This window comes from Leopardus geoffroyi, chromosome C1 (genome assembly GCF_018350155.1).
Source record: "Leopardus geoffroyi isolate Oge1 chromosome C1, O.geoffroyi_Oge1_pat1.0, whole genome shotgun sequence".
NCBI classification, from domain to species: Eukaryota; Metazoa; Chordata; class Mammalia; order Carnivora; family Felidae; genus Leopardus; species Leopardus geoffroyi.
The window spans coordinates 221,756,022-221,775,661 of NC_059328.1; the positions used below are offsets into that span (position 1 = coordinate 221,756,022).

Genomic DNA, 19,640 nt, shown 5'->3' on the forward strand with positions numbered 1-19,640 from the left:
AGCATTTGAGAGTGAGTTGTAGACTTGAGGGCCCTTGACCACCGAAGGCACATATTTCTAACAAGAAAGGGCTCCCTTACCCTCCTCACTGACGCAGCTGATCCACTGTTCATGTTCTGGTCTTGTCAGCTGGCAGCGTCCTCACAGCTGCTGTTCTCCCCAGGATGGGACCCAGTCGAGGACCCGATGCAGCACTTAGCGATCGTGCCTGCAGTGTCCTTTAAGCTGGAACATTTATTTGTTTCTTTACCTTTTACCACCTTGACAGTATTGAAGAGCACAGTCCTTTTTCTCTTTAATAGGATGTTCTTGACTTGTGGTTTGTCATCTGTTTTCCTGGGATTAGGTTCAGGGGACACATTCCCAGCTGGACCCCTACCCGGGTGTTGTCACGTCCTTCTCAGGGGGTCACGACAGAGACACCACCTGGCCTCACTGGTGGTGTGAATCTTCATCGCTGCTTTCCGGTTATTAGCTATCAGTTACTATAGTTACTAGTTTTTCTCTTTCAACTAATAAGCAATCTGTGGAGAGGCACGTTAAGACCATTCAGTTATCCTGTTTCCCTCCAGATCTCACACCCACTGAACCAGATGGTCACAGGCTCCCGCAGTCCTGGGCCTCACTTTCAAACTCAGATAACCAGGGATCGAAATCCTCTCCGTTCAGAAGAAACAGAACCTATGCCAGAGACGGAAGAGGAGAAACAAAGCCCATAGAATCCTCAGAGAGGACCCCACCTTTTGTCTGTCCCATGGGCAAGACATAGAAAATTGCTTTATGCTGGGTGATGCTTATGAGGAATAGGAATCCGAATGTACAGTTTTCATCTTGTTATGTGAAATTCTAGTCTAGTCATTTATAACAGTAAAACACTGGTAATTCATCAGGAGGCTGGTGCATCCATACTGTGGAGTATCAGGCAACTGCACAGGAACGTAGAGGCTTCCTGTGTCGTGGCATGTGGGACGTTCTGTCGGACGCCCTGTCCCTGTTGTGTGAGCAAAGACTCAACAGGTGTGTGTGGGGTTTGCTGCTGCCTGTGGGGAAAAAGGAGAATTACACCCCATTTATGCCATAGAAGAACCAGGTGGTATTCGTGGCCACGGGGAAGGCAGCTGTGGGTTCCGGGAGCCAGTGAGGGGGCTTTTCCCTGTGGACACATTCTGGTGCCTGCGAGTTTGAATCTTGTTGACGTGTTACTGTCTTACGTTTTCCGGAACGCCCTGCGGAAGTCAGAGAGGACCTTCATCTCTGAAACACGAGCAGTGTCCAGTCACAGGGACACACGGAGAACAGGAGCGCCTGCAGGGCTGAGATGCGGTGGCAGAGAGGGCGGTGTTGGCGGGATGGGACTGGAAGATGAAAGTGAGGCAGAATCTCCACCAGGAGGCTTTGACTGAAGGTGGAGGAGGGGAGCGAAAATTCAGGGAACAGCTCAGGAGGCCCAGCACCCAGCACCCAGGAAGCCCAAAGCAGCAGAGGGAGCCTTTAAGAAATTACCTGGGGAAAATATCCAGAACTGAATGCACAAATTTCCACGTTAGAACCTACATCTACACGTTCCTCGTATAACCCACGAGGAAAGATCACGCACAGAACACACCGGCGTGAAATGTCATAGTAGGGGATGGGACCAGAGAGCTTCCAGGAGGAGAGACCAGGAAGCGTGTCAGACTCGTCAGGGGCAACACTGGAAGCCACAAGACGACCGGGCAGGCGGTCGTGCAGAACACGAAAGTAAGTCAGTTCCCCCCCAAGGGCCTGTGCCCCGTCCAGCAGGACTTCCGTGCAGAGAAAATAAGAGAGTTTTCCAGACACGCGGTTTTGCAAAGGTGTGAGTGCTGAGCACCCCTTAAAGGACAAAAGAGACCAGGATGGCGGCGGTGGGGGGGGCCTCACGCTGGGGGCCGGGGCCCAGAGAGCACCTGCCAGCGCGCAGGCAGCGGGGAGAAAATTGTCTCGTGGATCAGACCCATCGAAGAGTTTAAATTCTGCATGGATGGTTTAGGCTGAATTAGTGATGGGAACATAGAGAATTGAGTAAATGAAAAGAGGCACTCAGTAGGTCAAGAAAAAGTAAAGGAGCAAAATATAGTTAGAATTCACCATAGCTCAGCCTGTGAGCTGTACTCACGTGATCAATAGTATGGAAACCAAATTTAAAATTCAGCGGCCATCGAGGGGTACGGGAGGGCTCAGAGGCCAGGTCTCCCACAGGCACCCCGGGCGGGCGTCAGAGCTGCTGGGGAGGGTGGGGGGGTTTCTGTCCCAGCAGGAGTGCTTGAGCATGGGGCCCACAATGCCTGGGTTTTGTCTCAGGCCCTGCCTGACGTTTCTAATTACACCGTGGGTCATTGCATACAAATCCGTGTGAGAGCAGTGCTGCCGGCTGCTCAGGTTTAAAAGTTAGAAAGTCTCTGCTCTCTTTCTCACTCTTTCTCTAAATAAATAAACTTTAAAAGCGGGGAGGGCTTCTCGGTGGCTCAGTCAGTTAAGTGTCCCACTCTTGGTTTCGGCTCAGGTCATTATCTCACAGTTGGAGGCACAGTTGGAGCCTCGAGTCTGGCTCTGCGTGCGCGGACAGCGCAGAACCTGCTTGGGATTCTCTCCTCCCTCGCTGCCCTCTCCTGCTTACTCACGTGCACGCACACTCTCTGTGTGTAAATATACTTTAAAAAATAATAATAGTAATTTGTAGGAGAGCCGTATCAAAAACATCAACTTTTCCTAAAACAGGCAGATTTGTATGTTTAGTGTTGACATTTTAATTCAGAGTCATTCCAAATATAATTGTAAAGTATCAAGTGGGTTGTTGTGCTATCTGGTAAGTTTGTAATTTAAACATTTCTCTGTTTCCGGGCGTTTGAGTGGCATGGTCGGTTGAGCATCCAACTTCAGCTCAGGTCATGATCTCACAGTTTGTGAGTTCAAGCCCCACATGGGGCTCTGTGCTGACAGAGGTCCTCCCCACCCCACCTTCCCTCTCCACTCCTCCCCTGGTTGTGTTCTTTTTCAAAAATCTATATTAAAAAATAAAAAATCTTCTCTTTTCATGAAAAAATGTGTGTGTCTGTCTGGATTCTAAGTGTGTCTGAGTGTGCATCTCTTGGATTTCAGGGCACCACCAAAATTAACACTTTTAACTGGTCCAGAGTCCGAAAACTCAGCTTCAAGAGGAAAAGGTTTCTCATCAAACTGCACCCAGAGGTCCGTGTAAGTACGATTTTGAGCACTTTCTAAATTTTAAGAAAATTTATTCTGCTAGAATATTGACTTTTCAAATTATAAAGCACTTTGGCGCCATGCACACAGGAGTTTAAGGATGGGATCTGGAATTGTGCGGAAGGGCTTCTAGGTAACCTGCCCTGTAGGGCTGCCGCTGAGGATGGGCCAGCGTTCTGGGCAGGGACCACTTACACAGCTCTTCCCAGCTGGCTTTCGGGTTTAGCCGGGTCTGGGGTGAGAGAGAGAAGCTCCCAGGGGCTGCTGAGAACAGTCTGTTTATTGAGCCTCTTTGTTCTCTAGGTAAGGAGGCTGTGGTCTGAAGGCCTACAGCACATTAGCATTAGAGCTTCTGTCACAAGTAAGCTGAGGGACGTTCCCAGTATTCTCCTGTCTCTTTGATTCAGAAATTGACCTTTTACATGCTCTAAATGGAGAAGTCTTGATTTTCAGAAAATAAGTACTCCTTTCATTTGAGATTGTCTGTCAATAAAGTAATAATTACATATGAATTTACTGAAATGGGTAAAGATGGAAAAAAGTAAATGTCTCTATAAGTGTGATAGTTAGGAAAAATCCAGTACTTGAAACAATTCGAAGATGTCCACATTGGTACGTTCCCAGTGTACAAAGGAGGTTAGGAAATGAGAGTAGATTAGCCGAACGCTGCGGTTGAGGCTTAAGAGGCTGTGTCAGCAAAGACTGGCTTCCAGTGGTGGGAGATTTAGGCCCTGAACCAGCTGAGAAGAAGGCTCTACTTAAGCTTTTAAAAGGCACTTGATTAGCAAGAGCTTTTGTCCAACAGCAGGTTCCTGGGCTGCCTGGCTTCTATAGAAGCCAGGAAGGAGGGCTTGTTTCTTACTCAAGTATCTGCTGTAGGGATGGGAGGGAAGGATAAGGGATGCTGAAAACATACACAAAATCAGGTAAAGGGCTGCCGTTTTCTCCGTGAGTGAAAGAAAGGGTTCTGGGGCTGTTGGGACAAGTTGGAAAGAGGAGCGTCCCTGCCCAGTGTGCTGGAGCCACAGCATGACACTCCATCAAGGCTCAGGGCTGCGGCTGCACCTGCCCATGGCAGTTACAGCTTGTATCCGTCAGCACTTAGATTTTAAAGACAGAATACAGGAGTCTGGGTAGGATAGTCTTTCTGGAAGATAATTTAGTAATATGTCGCGAGGTTCAAAAATGTGCATTGTGGGGGCGCCTGGCTGGCTCAGTCGGAAGAGCATGTGACACTTGTTCTCGAGGTCATGACTTTGAGCCCCGTGTTGGATGTAGAGATTACATAAGTAAATAAATAATTTTTTTTTTATATGCATTGTTTTAAGCTCAGTGTAACAATTCTAGGAACTTATCCTGAGGAGTAGCTATGAGAGGAGGCAGTAGTTTCTTCAAGGCGATGTGTGTGAGGACATCCAGCACATCCCAAAACTCCGCAGGCAACAGCATATAAATAATTGCCTCACAGACAAAATGCCCTGGTTTGCTGGGTGGGATGTGTCGCAAGGATACACTTATAAATGTTAGCAGTTGTGCGATCGTGGGTGACTGTATTTTTCTGGTAATTTCTACAGTGAAATTTCTTCTCTTAAATATAAATGACACCAGAAGTCTTTATAGATAATTCAGAATAAAAATCTTCCTGAGTTTTTTAAGTTTATTTATTTATTTTAAATTTTTATTTTTGAGAGAGAGAATGTGCCCGTGAGCAGGGGAGGGGCAGAGAGAGAGGGAGACACAGAATCCGAAGCAGACTCCAGGCTCCGAGCCGTCAGCACAGAGCCTGATGCGGGGCTTGAATTCACGAACCATGAAATCATGACCTGAGCCGAGGTTGGACACTTAACCAACGGAGCCACCCAGGCGCCCCAAGTTTATTTTGAGCAGGAGTACATGCACATGCACTCGCACTTGAGCACTTGAGGGGCAGAGAGAGGGGGAGAGAGAGTCCCACGCCGTCAGCGCAGAGCCCAGCTCGAGACTCTGTTTCATGAACCGTGACATCATGACCTGAGCCAAAATCAAGGGTCAGACGCTCAACCCATGGAGTCACCCAGGTCTCCCAAAAATATCTTCCTAATTTTTAACTTTGAATAAAAAGCCTGTTGCCTGAATACTGCCTAAATTTTCTTCTTGAATTAGTTACTTGAACCTTTGTGTTTTGTTTCTAGGGACCTTACCAGGACACACTGGAGTTCTTGTTGGGTAGTAGAGACAGCTGTAAGAACTTCTGGAAGATCTGTGTGGAGTATCACACCTTCTTCAGACTCTTTGATCAACCTCAACCCAGAGCTAAAGCTGTCTTCTTCAGCAGGGGCTCCTCTTTCAGATACAGGTGGGGCCACACCACGTGTCGGCGGGGCTCTGGCGGCTTTGTAGGACTGAGAGTATGCATGTCCCTGGTCAGCAGGCAATCACCGTGAAATGGTTCAGAGAATTACATGCAGAACACAGCTACTGTGAAACTGGAGGGAGCAAATCCAGTAAGATAGTGGAAAAAACAGTTGTGATAAAAACTGTGCGAAATCGGTTATGCTTATCACAAACAGAACTTTACAATGTCTCTGGGAACTTAGAGGGCTGGCACGTGCTATTTCGCCTTCCTGGAAAACTAATGCTGTGAATTGCTGCTGATTCTTTCCTTTAAAATCTGAACTTTTATTCACAGTGGAAGGACTCAGAAGCAGCTGGTGGATTATGTCCGAGACAGTGGGGTGAAGAGGGTTCCCTATGAGAGGTGAGCACCATGGTCTTTGTGATGGAGAGTATGTGCTTTTAAAGTTAATATTTTACATAGTTTTAACCTTTACGTAGTCACCTCAAGTACGTAAACATGTATTTTGACACTGGAGTTCTCTTTCTTTTATTTTTTCTAAATAATGGATTAATATCTGTCTATAGTTACTCTGCGCAGGTACGGATAATTACTTTTTAGCCTCTAATCTGTATAGCGTATCTTATATATAATGTTTTTATATAGTATGCTTAACTTTGAATCTGAAAATGCATGGGTTTTTTGCATGTGGAATTTTTCTTCAGCGTGAGGGGGTAATTTTACCTCTTCTGCGACATCTGTTTTATCTGAATTCCTGCTTTTTGTCACTGCCTGTTTCTAGCCAGGTGCCTGTGGCATGTTATCAGAACCTTAGCCCCGTTCTTACGTGCACTCTTCCTCGGGGCACGGCTGCCCTCAGAACAGGTGCTGGGAGAGGCAGGCTCGGTGGCTCACAGATTGTTCTCTGTTTGCAGAAGACACAGCAAGACTCGGATGTCTATTCGTGCTCTGACTGCAGACTTGCCAAGACAGGTTAGTCCTTCCGGTTGAAACATACGTGATATTATCACCCGTACTCTTTTGCAGAATCACCTGGCAGTGTTGTAACAGGACTCTTAGAATCAGTCCTGTTGTTTACATGGCACTCCCAGCCCGGGGGCTGTTTGCAGAAAAGGAGTCCTAAGTAAGGAAAAAGCTTTGTGCATTGAGACGCACCACGGTGGTATTGTAACGCTGCCTGTGCTAGGTGACTCACTAGCACGGTTTTGGTTTCAGGTGTGCCCATTCGATGGGGAGTACCCGGGAACCGCCACAAGTCCCGGGGCAGGAGAGCGGTGTGCGGCCTGGGACACACGCACAATGTGTTGGCAAGGGGAGCTAGCAGGTTGCGGAGCAGCCTGTGTGATGAATCTAAAGTGACAGATGCACAGAGAGGACAGGCTAGAGGCATAAACCTAAGTGTCCCGTGTCGTCTCTGGGTGGCAGGGTTCCAGGCAAGTTCTACTACTTGCCTATCAGGAAGCTCAGCTTGCTTGTCAGGAAAACAGACACTGAATGTTTCCTTTATAAAAGCGTGAAACTGTAAAATGCCAGCTTAGGGCGCTAATTTACTTAAACTGTATTCACAGAGTGAGATTTTTTTTGCTAATATGTTAAGAGTGAAAAGCAGGAAGCAAATTTATATCCGTGTTTGGCGTGATTACTACTATACTAAGCATGGGCATAGCCAGAGGCACGTGCAAATGCTTCACAGAAAGACATTTGACCACAGAATCCAAAATGTGATAGCAGAGCCGGCGTGAGGGGACGTGGCTGGTCCTGTGCTTCCCGTGTGCTTGACTAGAGTCTTCCTGTCTGCAGGCTCACAGGTCAGCTTCCACATATGTACTGTATGTAGACTCTTGCTCTCTTCATGTGATGCTGTCACTGTCTCCTCCTGCAGCTCTGTAGTTTCACATTTAAAAGTTTTTATTCCCGTTCGATGTTAGTCTTTGTTGACAGTTGGTCATTTATATTGTTATAGTATTTCCAGAAGCTGCACTTGTACCTCATGTATCAAAGCTCGTGTTTCCCAAACTTGTTTAATTGGATCTTTTAAATAAAAACATTCCTTAACTCTTCTAGGTATGTTTCACATTTAGGAATTTTTTGCTAAATCAATGGATATTAAAAGACTTCTGTTTAAACAAAGTTAAAATTTATGAATGGTTTCTTTTTTTTAATTTTTTTTAAAGTTTATTTATTTTGAGAGAAAGAGAGCACAGAAGCACAGGAGGGGCAAAGAGAGAGGGAGGCAGAGAATCCCAGACAGGCTTTGCACTGTCAGCACAGAGCCCAATGTAGGGGCCGATCCCATGAACCGCGGGATCACGATCAGACCTGAAATAAAGAATCGGAAGCTTAACTGACTAAACCACTCAGGTGCCCCTGAATAGTTTGAAATAGTATGAATGGGGGCACCTGACTGGCTCAGTCAGAAGAGCGTGTGACTCTTGATCTCAAGGTTGTGAATTCAAGTCCCACATTGGAGCTGCAGCCTACATTAAAAATGAATGAATAGGGGCGCCTGGGTGGCGCAGTCGGTTAAGCGTCCGACTTCAGCCAGGTCACGATCTCGCGGTCCGTGAGTTCGAGCCCCGCGTCGGGCTCTGGGCGGATGGCTCAGAGCCTGGAGCCTGTTTCCGATTCTGTGTCTCCCTCTCTCTCTGCCCCTCCCCCGTTCATGCTCTGTCTCTCTCTGTCCCAAAAATAAATAAAAGTTGAAAAAAAAAATTTTTTTTTTAAAAAATGAATGAATAAAATCGTATGAATAGGGGTGCCTGGGTGGCTCAGTTGATTGAGCATCCAGTACAACTCTTGATTTCAGCTCAGGTCATGATCTCAGGTTTGAGGGTTTTGAGGCCAGAATCAGGCTCCATGCTGACAGTGTAGAGGCTGCTTGAGATCCCCTCTCTCCCTCTCTCTCTGCCCCTCCCCCACTCGTGCTCTCTTTCCCTGTCTCAAAATAAACATTAAAAAGATAATATGAATAGTCTAAAAATTACATTTAAACTTTCAGTTCTGATACTGTCTTTTAAAAATCACAAGAGCATGTTGAGTACAGTTGGATGATTGAAAAAGCGATGGGATGTACACCTGAGAGAGACTGACCTGTGGACTGAAAGCTACCGTTTTCTTTCTGGTCGGTCACCGCCGTGGCGTCTACCGCCGCGCTCATATCGCATGCCGCTCCTTGCGCAGAAAGTCATTCAGGACTGTCTGGTGATACCTTGGCCTAACCACCCTCTTGACGATGTTGTGTGTGTATACGTCATCTGAAGTTTCCTGGAGGCATGACTGTCTTGTGGCACGTGAGCAGTGACAGAAGGAGAAGAGAGGGCTCACCCCGTCTCCTTGCGTGTGGGACTGTGAGTGAGGACAGGGTCCTCCTGCCCCTGAGCAGCTGCTCACGCGAGCTGGGGGCGACGCCAGTGCTTCCAGAAGGCCCCGGGCTCCTGTGCTGCCGGCGCTGGCAGAGTCCCCGGCCGTGCGTGCCCATGTGAATGTACTACCGACGCGCTTCATCAGTGCCTGGCCGTGACCTCCGAGGAATGAGCGTCATGTGCAGCCGTGTGTGTCGCCTTATTGGTGCTTTGCTTTAGAGTCTCGTTAGCTGAATGGAGTGGCTCACGCCCTCTGTCCTCTGCCCCGGAAATGATGAGTATCGAGCACGCTCTCCTGCAACGTCAGGGTGGCACGGGACACTCTTACAGCACAAGAGAAAAAATGAAACTGTAAGGGGTTTTAAACAGATGATCCTGGGTCCTTCTGAAATCCTATCTACGCTTACAAATCTTCAGTTCTAATGGGGAAAGTCTGGTCACTCGCACTTCTTAGTAGAGGCAGACGTACGAGCTTGGGTCCGTGAGCTTTGCAACTTTCTAATGATGATTTGTAATCTTATGTGTGCCTCTTTTCTTCTCTTCATCTGTGACCCGCAGAGCGTCTCCTTCACCGAGGGCCTGAGGACCTCTGCGTCCCCGTCTTCAGCAGACGCCTCCTTCTATTCCGTTCCTACCTCCCCTCTGGCCCTGCGAGGCCTGCCTGATTTCAGAGACAGCAGTGGCTCTCTCAGCGAGCCCCAGGCTCCCGACACCAAGAGGCCAGCCGCAGAGAGGAGCAGCACAGCAGTGGCCGACGGCAACACCAGACGGGCCCAGTCCCCCGGGCCCCCTGCACCGCCGCCTTGTCAAGGTGTTGGGTTTTGTCACGTTGTGAGGAGTTGCAGCCCCAGTCGCCCTGTGGGGCAGAGTCGCGACACTGCCACAGACCCAGATGCAGGGGGTGCTGGCGGGGAGCGTAGAGCTGCTGGTAAAAGTGACCACGGGGGTGGCGGCGGCTTGACCGTGGGTTTGTCCCCCACCAAGGGGGAGCACCCCCATGGCCGGCAGGGCAGTGGTGGTGGCGGGGGGCCTGTTTTCACATTGACAAATGCCCGGCTGCAGGTGTCTGAGGAGTTCATAGACGATGACCCGGCAGACATCTCTTTCTTTGCTGGAGGCTCGGAGGCATTTTCCTTCCCCTACTGTGCATTAGCCCCGCAGGCCCCTCCCTGTGGTCACCCCAACTCCACCCCCTCCAGCCCAGACAGGTACCCCCCGGGGGTCATACACATGCACGTAGAGCACGGTTTTGAATTTGAGGGAGAGGATGGCTTTGGTGGCAACGTGCACCCCTCAGACACCTCAGAGCTGTTTGAGGTGAAGGCACAAGCCAGCCTGATGCAGAGCCTGCTGAGCGCCTCGGAGACCAGCTCGCTGAGGAACAACCAGTCTGAGAACAGCTCCCTCAGCAACCTGCCGCTTCACAGCGGCCTGTCTGTGCGCACTCCCAGCTCGGCCAATCAGTCCGAGGCCAGCTCCATGGCCAACTTCCCGGCCTGCTCGGTCCGCTCCGAGGCCAGCTCAGCCTTCCAGCTCTCAGACATTATCGACCAGTTAGAGCAGCTCAGCTACCCGCCCACCACCGCTGAGGACTCCAGCAGCACAGACACGGATTCGTGGGGCGCCGAGGCCGGGGCCCCACTAGACATGAGCCTTTTTTTCAGCAACCCTTTTGCACAGACAGGTGGAGAGAGAGTCCTTTTTGATCTGCAGACCATAAAGAATTTGACTCCAGGAGAGCGGGTAGATAAACACCCTTCCTGAGCAGCCCTGGGCCCCCTTGCAGGGTCACCCCCACCCGCTCAGTGTGGTGAGAGCTCAGACTGGTGGCTTTACACCTAGGCAGCGAGTCTGTGTTCGAGGCTAGGTGTTCTTCTTTTTCTAGTTTTCTGCTTAGTCTGTTCTGAATATCAAAGGATTAAAACTTTTGCTTAGAATGGTGCGTTAGAAGGTGTAAAGTAGATGAGTATTTCCACCTAGAGGCTGATGAGTCAGTCTTCGCAGCTTTATCTCTGGCATACGTGTTGACTCAGCGAGAAACTGGCGCCCCACTTTTGGAACGGTACGCGGTTCTGGTCCACGTTGGTCTCTCCTGCAGTGTGCATTGTGCCTGGTGCTTCTTTTTTAAGATGAAGCTTGCTGCCTGAGCTTCATCAGGACGGCAGTCTGGTGGGATTTGTCCAGGCCCCGCACAGAATTTCCAGTAAGCCCTGCAGAACCCAGCTCCTGGGAAAGGCCCTGGAGGCCGAGGCCCCCTACCTGCCCAGCCCTGCAGCTGCACGTGGCGGGGTCCCTGGCCCTGCGGCAGCGCTCTCTGCGCCAAGGGCATTGTCTACTGACTTTAGATCCAGAAATGGTGCTGTGTTTAGATAGTGGGCTTGGAGGAGTTTGGTTTAAAACGCAATGTAAGTTTGAACTGCTTTCTTCCATCTGGCTTAATCGGGATAGAAAATATTTGGTTGCAGAAAAAGCAGAACTGGACACACCGATCCGCCTGAAAGTTCGAGTGCGTAAGCTCTCACCAGAGCTCTCTGCTTCACACCGCTGGGGGGGCTGTTCCCTAAAAAGCAGCAGCACCCAGGAGCTCCACACACGTCAAGGGCTGAGATGTTCACTCTTCGTTCGGGAGTGTCATTTCCTTCAGGTCGGGTTGCGTGTGGTACGTGGGCGCCAGCCGCTTCTAGTAGTGTCTGTTTCTGAGGCAGACGGAACGGCCACGGGAATGGACAGCCCGAGGTGGCCGTGCCCACCGGACGGGCACACTCGCAGGTGCCTTGGTCTGCGCCACCGTGAAGCCCGGGCTGCCGCCCACTTCACAGATCGGACTTTCGTAGCTTATCCTTTCTGGTCTAACCTAGCAGAGACAGGCCGTGTTAAAGGCTGTGCTTCTTAAACGTCCCTTGGTAACTGCAGGCCTCCCGTCTGTCCCTGTGTGCGGATGGCGGACCCTCCGCCTGGCGGGTACGTGTGCACACGCCCAGCAGCCAGCGGCCTCTCGCCAGGGGCCGTCTTTGTCATCCGCATTCACCGGATTACCAGCAGAGGCTTTTTGCCAAATGTGTTGATTTTCCATTTCTGTACCTGCCTTAAACCTGCGGCCTGCAGGTCCTTCTCGCTTATCCCATCCCTTGTTCCTGAGACCTGGCCTGTGTCCAGCGTGGAGGCAGTCTGGTGCAGTGTCGTTCGTGTTGGCTGACCAGTACCTGTGAAGAGACGGTGTGCGCGAGGGAGAAGGTGGTAGGGTTGCACAGGTAGGAACCACAGGTTAGAATAGCATGTTCCAGACACTTTGTCTTTCCCTTGGGGTCACTCAGAAACAAACCCTGCCTGTGTCTGTGCAGCGAGGAGTTAATCTGTATTCCATGGAAAATGCTTTTCCTGGGCTGTAGTCGTCACGAGGGCTGCCTCTCTCCTAATGAAAGTGCCTGCCATTGGGCTCAGCCAACCTGAGTTGTCCTGTTTCGGGTGCCTAGGCAGCAGGCCCCACGTGGGTGGGTTGGAGCCAGCCAGGGCGGGTGGGGGAGGACCTCATCACACCACCCTCGTCCTGCAGATTCCGAGTAAAGGCTGTTCTCCGACAGCTTCTACCAGGCCTTCCTGTAAAGGAGTTCTGTTTCCCCGGTGAGCCTTCATTTTCTAGAGTTGATTTTTTAGCTTTTTACTTAGAATGTTTTCAAAATACACAAAAGCAGAAAAGGGAGTAGACGTACCCCCGTTGCCACCCCACTCAGCGTTGCCAGAGTCCGACCGTGCCTGTGCCGTCTGCCCCTTTTCCTTCTCCGCGTTTGGTGCTCTGATATTTTCTTGTGGGCCCTGACATGCCGATGCCTTTCCTCAGAATGTCTCCGTGCATCTCTGAAACGTGACCCCTTCTCTCCTGGGGCCACAGACAGTCATGCAAACTTAATAACCCCGTGGTATCCTCAGTAACCCTGTGGTACCCTCCAGTACCAGGGATGTACTTGAATTTGCCCTGGTGCCTGAAGGGCCTGTTAATACCTGATTTGTTCAGATCCGGCTCTAAACACACTCTGCTCAACACATGTGGCAGTGACCGCTCTTCCACCTTCTCTCGTTGACAAGACCCACTTCGTGCCAGTGACTTGTAGAAGGAGCCAGGCCCCTGGTCCTGGCTCGCGCCCCTGCCTATGCCGTCACCTGTCTGCCCTTCCCCTGATTCTCTGGGGGCTGAGCCCCGAGACGTGCGGACCGCTGAGCACGTGCCCTCGCCCACCAGCCCTCGCCCCGCAGCCCCACGAGGCTGGCACCTCTGTGCCATCAGCACGTGGGGCAGCACGGCTGAGAAACGAGCCCGGTCCCAGACGCTCTGTGGACACCACTGGGACAGCTGTTACGTTCAGATTCAGGTTTAGCTTTTTGGCAAGATCTGGAGAAATGTAGAAGAGCTTTTCTCTTCCAGAGTGTTCATACTAGGTTTAGGTTGGCAGGTCTCCCTTTCTAGTGAAGTCAGTGACTTGGAAACCAGTCGTGGCTCTCCTTGGAGGCGCCTGCCATTCACGTCTCCACCAACCCCCTTTGCTTCCGGGTGGGTCGTAACCCCCACACGTAGGGAGTTCTTTAGAAACCCGGGGAAGGGGAGCCCGAAGGACGCTTCCTGCTACAAATTATGTCCTTTCTGCTTGTAGCAGATAGTTCAGGCAGTGACCTTGTTCTGTTCTATCTTAGTAAGAGATGCTTTACCACAAATGTTAACATATCTGGAGCAGTTCGGATTGAGCGTCAGTACTTCCTGAAGCATCGTTGGGTCTTTCTTTTGTTTGTTCGTGACCGTTGATCACGATCGTCTTTTCTCTGGAAGCCCTCATGTGCACGAGGCCATCTTGGGAGGGTGGTCCCTTATTCCTGGATCACGGGATGGATGTTCGTACCTGAGTGAGCTGTGCAGAGTTGTAACCAGCACTTCTTATGTCAGTGGCCACTTTGCTGAGAGTGTGTAGTTGAAAAGTGCCTGCAGTGTAAACGGTTTTCTCCTTTTATGTGCTGCCTGCCTTGGCCAGATGCAGGCCTGACCTCCGACAGGAGGGCACCCACCAGCCCCATCACGGACGGGAGTATTGGGGCCAAAGACAGTGCCTGTTGCCTCCATGAAGTCCACCTCTGAGAGTACGCCTGCTTGAGGCAGAATATTTATTTATATTAGTTATCAAGTCTATTTTTGTATTTAAGTTTCCAAAGTCCAGTATTTTACATACACCAATATATGAGTATCTAAAGTCTAATAGTAAGGTTTCAGGTTAGCAAGATTGACCGCACTCAAATAGGCAATGGTGTGTACTGTGTAACTTTATGAGTCGCTAGGTCTGGTTGTGTGCCTTTTCTGTGTTCCAAGGGAATTCCCTGAGTGTGGAGTTAGGTCAGGATCCCCTTTTCCAGTTAACAAAGTGTGTCGTGTCATTGACACACGATGTTACGTTAGTGTCAGTTGTACAACAGTGATTGGACAAGTCTGGGCATCGGGTGTGCTTGCTGTGAGGGTGGCCGCCATCTGTCACCACACAACCTCATCACAGTACCTTGTGTGTGGCAACACACATTTTAGAAATAGCAGTAATGGTAGATGGAGGGACAATAAAAATAGGACATCAAAAAGCTTACAGGGAAACCTGTACATCTGTTCATCATAGTTGTTTGCAAAGTCCTTTCTAACTGGGTCCTGTGTGGACATACGTGGATTTTCAGTGACGATCTCCTCCACCTGCCGCCCCACATGAGTCACCACGATCGCCCCTCGTGTCGTGGCTGCAGTCACGTAGGACCCACCCGGCACGTGGGCCATCTCCCCATGAGCCATGTGTTTGTGTGACATTTGATGCCAGTGCCTGTGTCTTCAAGGTACCATCCCCTCCTGGTTCACGGAACATCAAAAAAGAAATCCATTTCTAGAACAATTACTTCACAGACAAAAATGTCAACCTTCTCCAGGCGCGTACAGTTGAGAATTGAGAATTTCAGTGTGTGTTCTCGAGGCATGGAGTCACGCTGCCAGGGTTTTTCTTTGGCCCTTGTCCTGAAGTTACAGAGCTTGTCACAGCTGGCTGGAGTGCAGGTGGCCTGGTTGGCCCCTCTGTGAGGTCTGGTGGCTGTGCTGTGAGGTCCCAAAGTGCTATCTTTGGCCTAAAAACATCTGCTTTCCCCTAGGAAATGCAGAGGAAAGGAGCCGGTACTTCCTGACGCACTTAATTTATTCATTCTCTGAAGAAAACACGGATGTTGCCTCCTTTGTGGTACTTAACAGGATTTGTTTTCCACTGAAATTGCCATTTATAAATTCACAGATATGTACTAATTCAGAACTTAATTGTTTATTCAATAAAATAAGGAAATATTTACTATGAACTTTTCAATGGGATTTTTAGCTTCCTTTCCCTCTCCTTTTTTTATAGTTTTGGTTTCTATCTGTTAAAGATGGTCTCGCGTATTAAACGAATCTCTGGAACAGCTGCATCTTGTTTCTACAACCTCTTCACTGGCGCCTCTTCCACTTCGTAGGCTTCTGAGCAGCGAATAGGCACCTTGGCGGGCTTGCTTCAGGTGTGGACAGGCGGCCCTCTGGAAGGCCAGCAGGGGAGGGTGCCGTGCACTTTCGCAGGGGTCACTCTGTCTCGGGGCCTGACAGGTGCGGCCAGCATGCAGGCGGACTTGGGGGGCCATGGCCTGCTGCTCGGGGCCCCGCACCGCACCTCCCGGGTGGCGCTGTCTGCAGCATTGGGGACAAACACGTGGTCCTTAGGCTTAGACTGCATGCAAAACACCTGCTGCTGGCTTCTTAATTCTGAAGGTGAGAACGTTGTGCCTTTTCTTCCCCGAGTCAGCTGGAACCCTGTGAAGTCCCCAGCCCGAAGCGCAGCAGCTACACAGAGTCTGAACTTGAGTTTCCCCTCTGGCCAACACGAGCTCTTGCTGCCCCCACGGAGCCGCCCGCCCCTGTGCAGCCCCCCCGCTGGGTCCTGGAGCTTGGCGGATGCTGCTCTCACCTCTCCCTCCTGGTGCTCTGAGCAACACGGGCCCCTGGGAGCGGCTGCCGGTCTCCTCCCTGGGGCTTCGCGGTGCCTGGCACCTGGTGTGGCCGGAACCGGGGGGCCGTGGCAGCAGCAGCAGCCTTCTAGAAAAGCACCTTGGCACACACCCCACAACCCGCGTGGGTGGTCCCTTCCCCACTCAGAGAGTTGGTGTGCCACAGGAAGTCCTTCCCTCCCGCGACACATGGGTCCCCAGGAGGTGTGTCATTAACAAATCCAGATTTCAAGAAATTGCTCAAAGCTTTCTCTTTTCCATCTCATCTCTAGGATGACTGGTTAGAAGGGTGAAAACCTTCTGACTTTTATTGCTGAATTATGTCAATCTCGGTTACATTTGTTTCCTAACAACATCACATACAGGCTTTTTTGTGTTTTGTTTTGTTTTGTTTTGTTTTTGAATAATTGGTTGTGGGTACCTTGTCCCCAATGCTGCGGTGGGTTCAGAAGACCCGTGTCCTCCGTTAGAACCCAGATGCAGGGCACCCTGGACCACATGCAAGAGACCTCACCCCTGCAGACGCCCAAAATGTGACTGTGTTGTAGGCCACAATACCTGTTTTCCTTAACAGGGAAAGAGTCCTGTTTATTTAGAACAAAAGAAAAGATTGACAATGCACGATGGCGTCTCCCTCTTCACTTCAGGTCACCCTGAAGGTCCCCCTGTGCCAGGCACCGGCCCACAGCCTTGTGGGTGAGCACCACAGCGCCGTGGAAAGGTACGGCACAAGTCAGCCCTCCTCTGCTGTTTGGCGGTAACACGGCGGGCGACGAGCTGGTGTTTGTGCCCCACGCGCCCGCCATTTTCCTTCCACTCTTATTTTTGAGCCAGATTTTGTGTAAAAGTGACCCCTGACATCCTAGTCCAAAAGCAGAGCCAGAAGTAGTTTTCTGCTAACTTGTGATGCTCACATTTACCTGAATTCTCTGTACAGTTTAGCCTTTTCCACTTACGGAATTAATGATCCATTTTTCAAACGAAAGGAGTTTCTAGATCTTACTTTCTTGCTATCATGTTAACCTTCAGACTTGACCTTGTATTTTCCAAACCGAACCTTGATTCTTCTTCCACCTTAGGCAGAATTTTCAAGAGAGTTCATTACAGGGTTTTGAAAAAGAATTTAAAGGTACGAAATGAAAACAAGCCTAAATTTTGCTCTGTGCTGTTATCTCTCCCCAGCTAGTTAGATGGATAAAGTGAAGATGATCACAGAAGTGTAATACTGTGCTTTTTAAAATGACATTTCAAAAATTACAAGATAAATAGTTAGAAATTTTTGGAAATAAAGAACATCACCTGTCAGAGTTGCTTCCTGTTGGCAGTTTGAAATGTTTTAAATGTGTTTTCAAAGATAATCAAACCTTGTACGTTGGCCCTTTGAGTGCAGAGCTGTCTTGAACACTGGGTGGACAGCGTGGAGCCACTCCAGCAGGAATGAGGTGCTCAGTAGAACAGAGCTGTCATTTTTGTCTATCAATTTCAAATAATTTGATGCTGGAAATGGAAGAATTTCTGAAAATTCCTCATGCACAAGTAGAAGAATTGGTCATTCTTTTTTTTTTTTTTTTTTTTTTTTTTTTCTTTTTAAAGTTTATTTTGAGAGTGTGTGAGCCGGGGAAGGGCAGAGAAAGAGAATCCAAGCAGGCTGTGCTGATAGCACAGACGTGGGGCTCGAACTCGCAAACCGTAAAGTCATGACCTGAGCCGAAACCAAGAGTTGGACATTTAACCAGCTGAGCCACCAGGTGCCCCGGAACCGGTCATTCTTGATGCTGCGGTGACACAGTAGACACCACCTTTGTGTGTGAGTAGATCAATGGTAGGGACCCTGTCACTCAGAATAGTACTCTCGCGGTTTTTCCGTAGAGGACCTCGGACACGGGAGTCTGTTTTCACAAATATTGAAGACTCTTTCCGTGTCCGTTAAGACTAAATGTGTTCCGTGGTATCTGAAACGACGGCTTAGCATTTTAAAAATCCCTCAGACCTGCATCCTGGTATGTCAGCGATGACAGGGTTTGCTATGGCAGGGAGCTTCTAACGTGAGTGCCCTTGCGCGCTGTCAACACAGGGTCCAGAGCAGCAGGCTGTGGACACCACTGGCTTCTGTCACTCCGGAAGAACACACCACAGAGCCACGGCCCACGCCTGTGTTCTCCGTGTGCCGTGTACGCGTTGGTGACCTCAGATGCGGTACTAAGGCTGACCCACACAGGATAGGGCATGGAGCCGTGGCGCCCACTCCAGCAGCCTCCAGCAGCAGTGTAGACGGGTTCCATGCTCACTGCCACTTGCTTGAAAAAGTGTCTCCTAACAGATTTGCTTTGTCGTGTAGGATCTGTGTTCACATAATTTGAAGTAGGGATGACTTCTGTTTCGATGTAGCTGACAGATTTAATAAAAACAGGTGTTTAATAGCAGTTTGTGGTACTTTTTAATCTATTCACTTGTGAGGTGACGACTTTTGTCAAGTAAGTGTCCACAGTGGTAATATCAAATGACGGCTTGTACCCTCCCTGGAACCACAATGCTTTATTCCAAATGAGCGGTCCGTCCTGGAAGGGTGGTTCCTCTCACAAGTTCATCAGAAGGGCCGTGTATTGGAAGCCGCGTTCTCTAGTTTGATAGCCCGACCCCACGGGTCATGGCACCCATCCATGACACTTCAGGGAGGACCACCTCCTCCGGCGTCACCTTCTGCTGTTTAAACATGAAGTCAAGTTCACAGTGACTTTCTGGGAGACTGTCCACTATGACCTTGTGGTAGGACCACCCATCTTTGAGGGAGGCGCTGCGCAGGGCATGGGGCGGGGTGGGGGGCAGAGCGGAGCAGTGGACTTACCTTATTTTCATAACCAATGAGTACGAAATATCTCAGTTCTCACACTTTGAACAGTACAGCTGTGAAAAATAAGGTGTGTTGCTAGGAGCTTCTAGACTTTTTTGTGAATTCTCCTGTGCGTAAAAGTATCTCCCGACACAGTTCTGAGCTTGCTTGAGACAAAAAGGGTTTTGGATAGGAGGCCTAAAATAGCTCATCTTTGGAAACACCGCTTTCCCTCGTAAGGGTCCTCCACACCACGGGGGCCGGCAGAGCCCTCGACCCCATCTGACCCCTTCAGAAGCGCCTAGGCTCCTGCACATGAGTAGGGCACGAAGGAAGCCCATGTGATTTCAAGGTTGCTTTGGCATGTTTTAAATGTGTAATAAAAGCAAATTCTAATTTGTTTAAATTAATGTGGAATAAAAGCACATTCTGATTTGATTAATAATTTCATGCTCTTACAGCGTCCGGGCTTTCTCGGTCAGTGAAAGTTCGCTTGAGTGGTCACTCTCCGTCGTGGTGAGAGGCCCACAGGAAAGTTCTGCCCTCATAGCATTGCTGGCTCCCCTCCAAGGCGGGACCCCCTCCCTGGGCGAGACCCCGCCAGCACCAGCAGCCTTCCAGAACTCCACCTTTGTCAATGTGAAAATCAAGCCTGCCGGCCGTGCCCCAGGGCTCCCTGGTGCCGTGCTCACCCGGCCCTCCGGGCAGCCCTCTGCACGAACCTGCCTGCACACGTGCGTGTTTGAGGTCAAATAAGCCAAGGTTTGGTTTTATTAGCTGGTCACTATAGGTGACTGCTTTGGTGTAAGAGGATCTCGCTTTGAAGCCAATGGTGGATGGGCTGAGGTGGGGT

General features: G+C 49.9%; 1 protein-coding gene across 6 annotated transcripts in view; it reads left to right on the forward strand.

Moving 5' to 3' along the window:
• Positions 1-19,640, forward strand: part of FARP2 (FERM, ARH/RhoGEF and pleckstrin domain protein 2) — a 107,985-nt gene that overhangs the window by 59,537 nt on the left and 28,808 nt on the right. For 5 of the 6 annotated variants that reach the window (XM_045482021.1, XM_045482018.1, XM_045482022.1 and 2 more), the window contains exons 9-13: positions 3,121-3,216; positions 5,397-5,560; positions 5,894-5,962; positions 6,475-6,532; positions 9,481-9,733. In XM_045482021.1, the coding sequence (XP_045337977.1) occupies positions 3,121-3,216; positions 5,397-5,560; positions 5,894-5,962; positions 6,475-6,532; positions 9,481-9,733 (640 nt within the window). The remainder of the gene's footprint in view (positions 1-3,120; positions 3,217-5,396; positions 5,561-5,893; positions 5,963-6,474; positions 6,533-9,480; positions 9,734-19,640) is intronic. The other variant, XM_045482020.1, reaches the window with a different exon arrangement.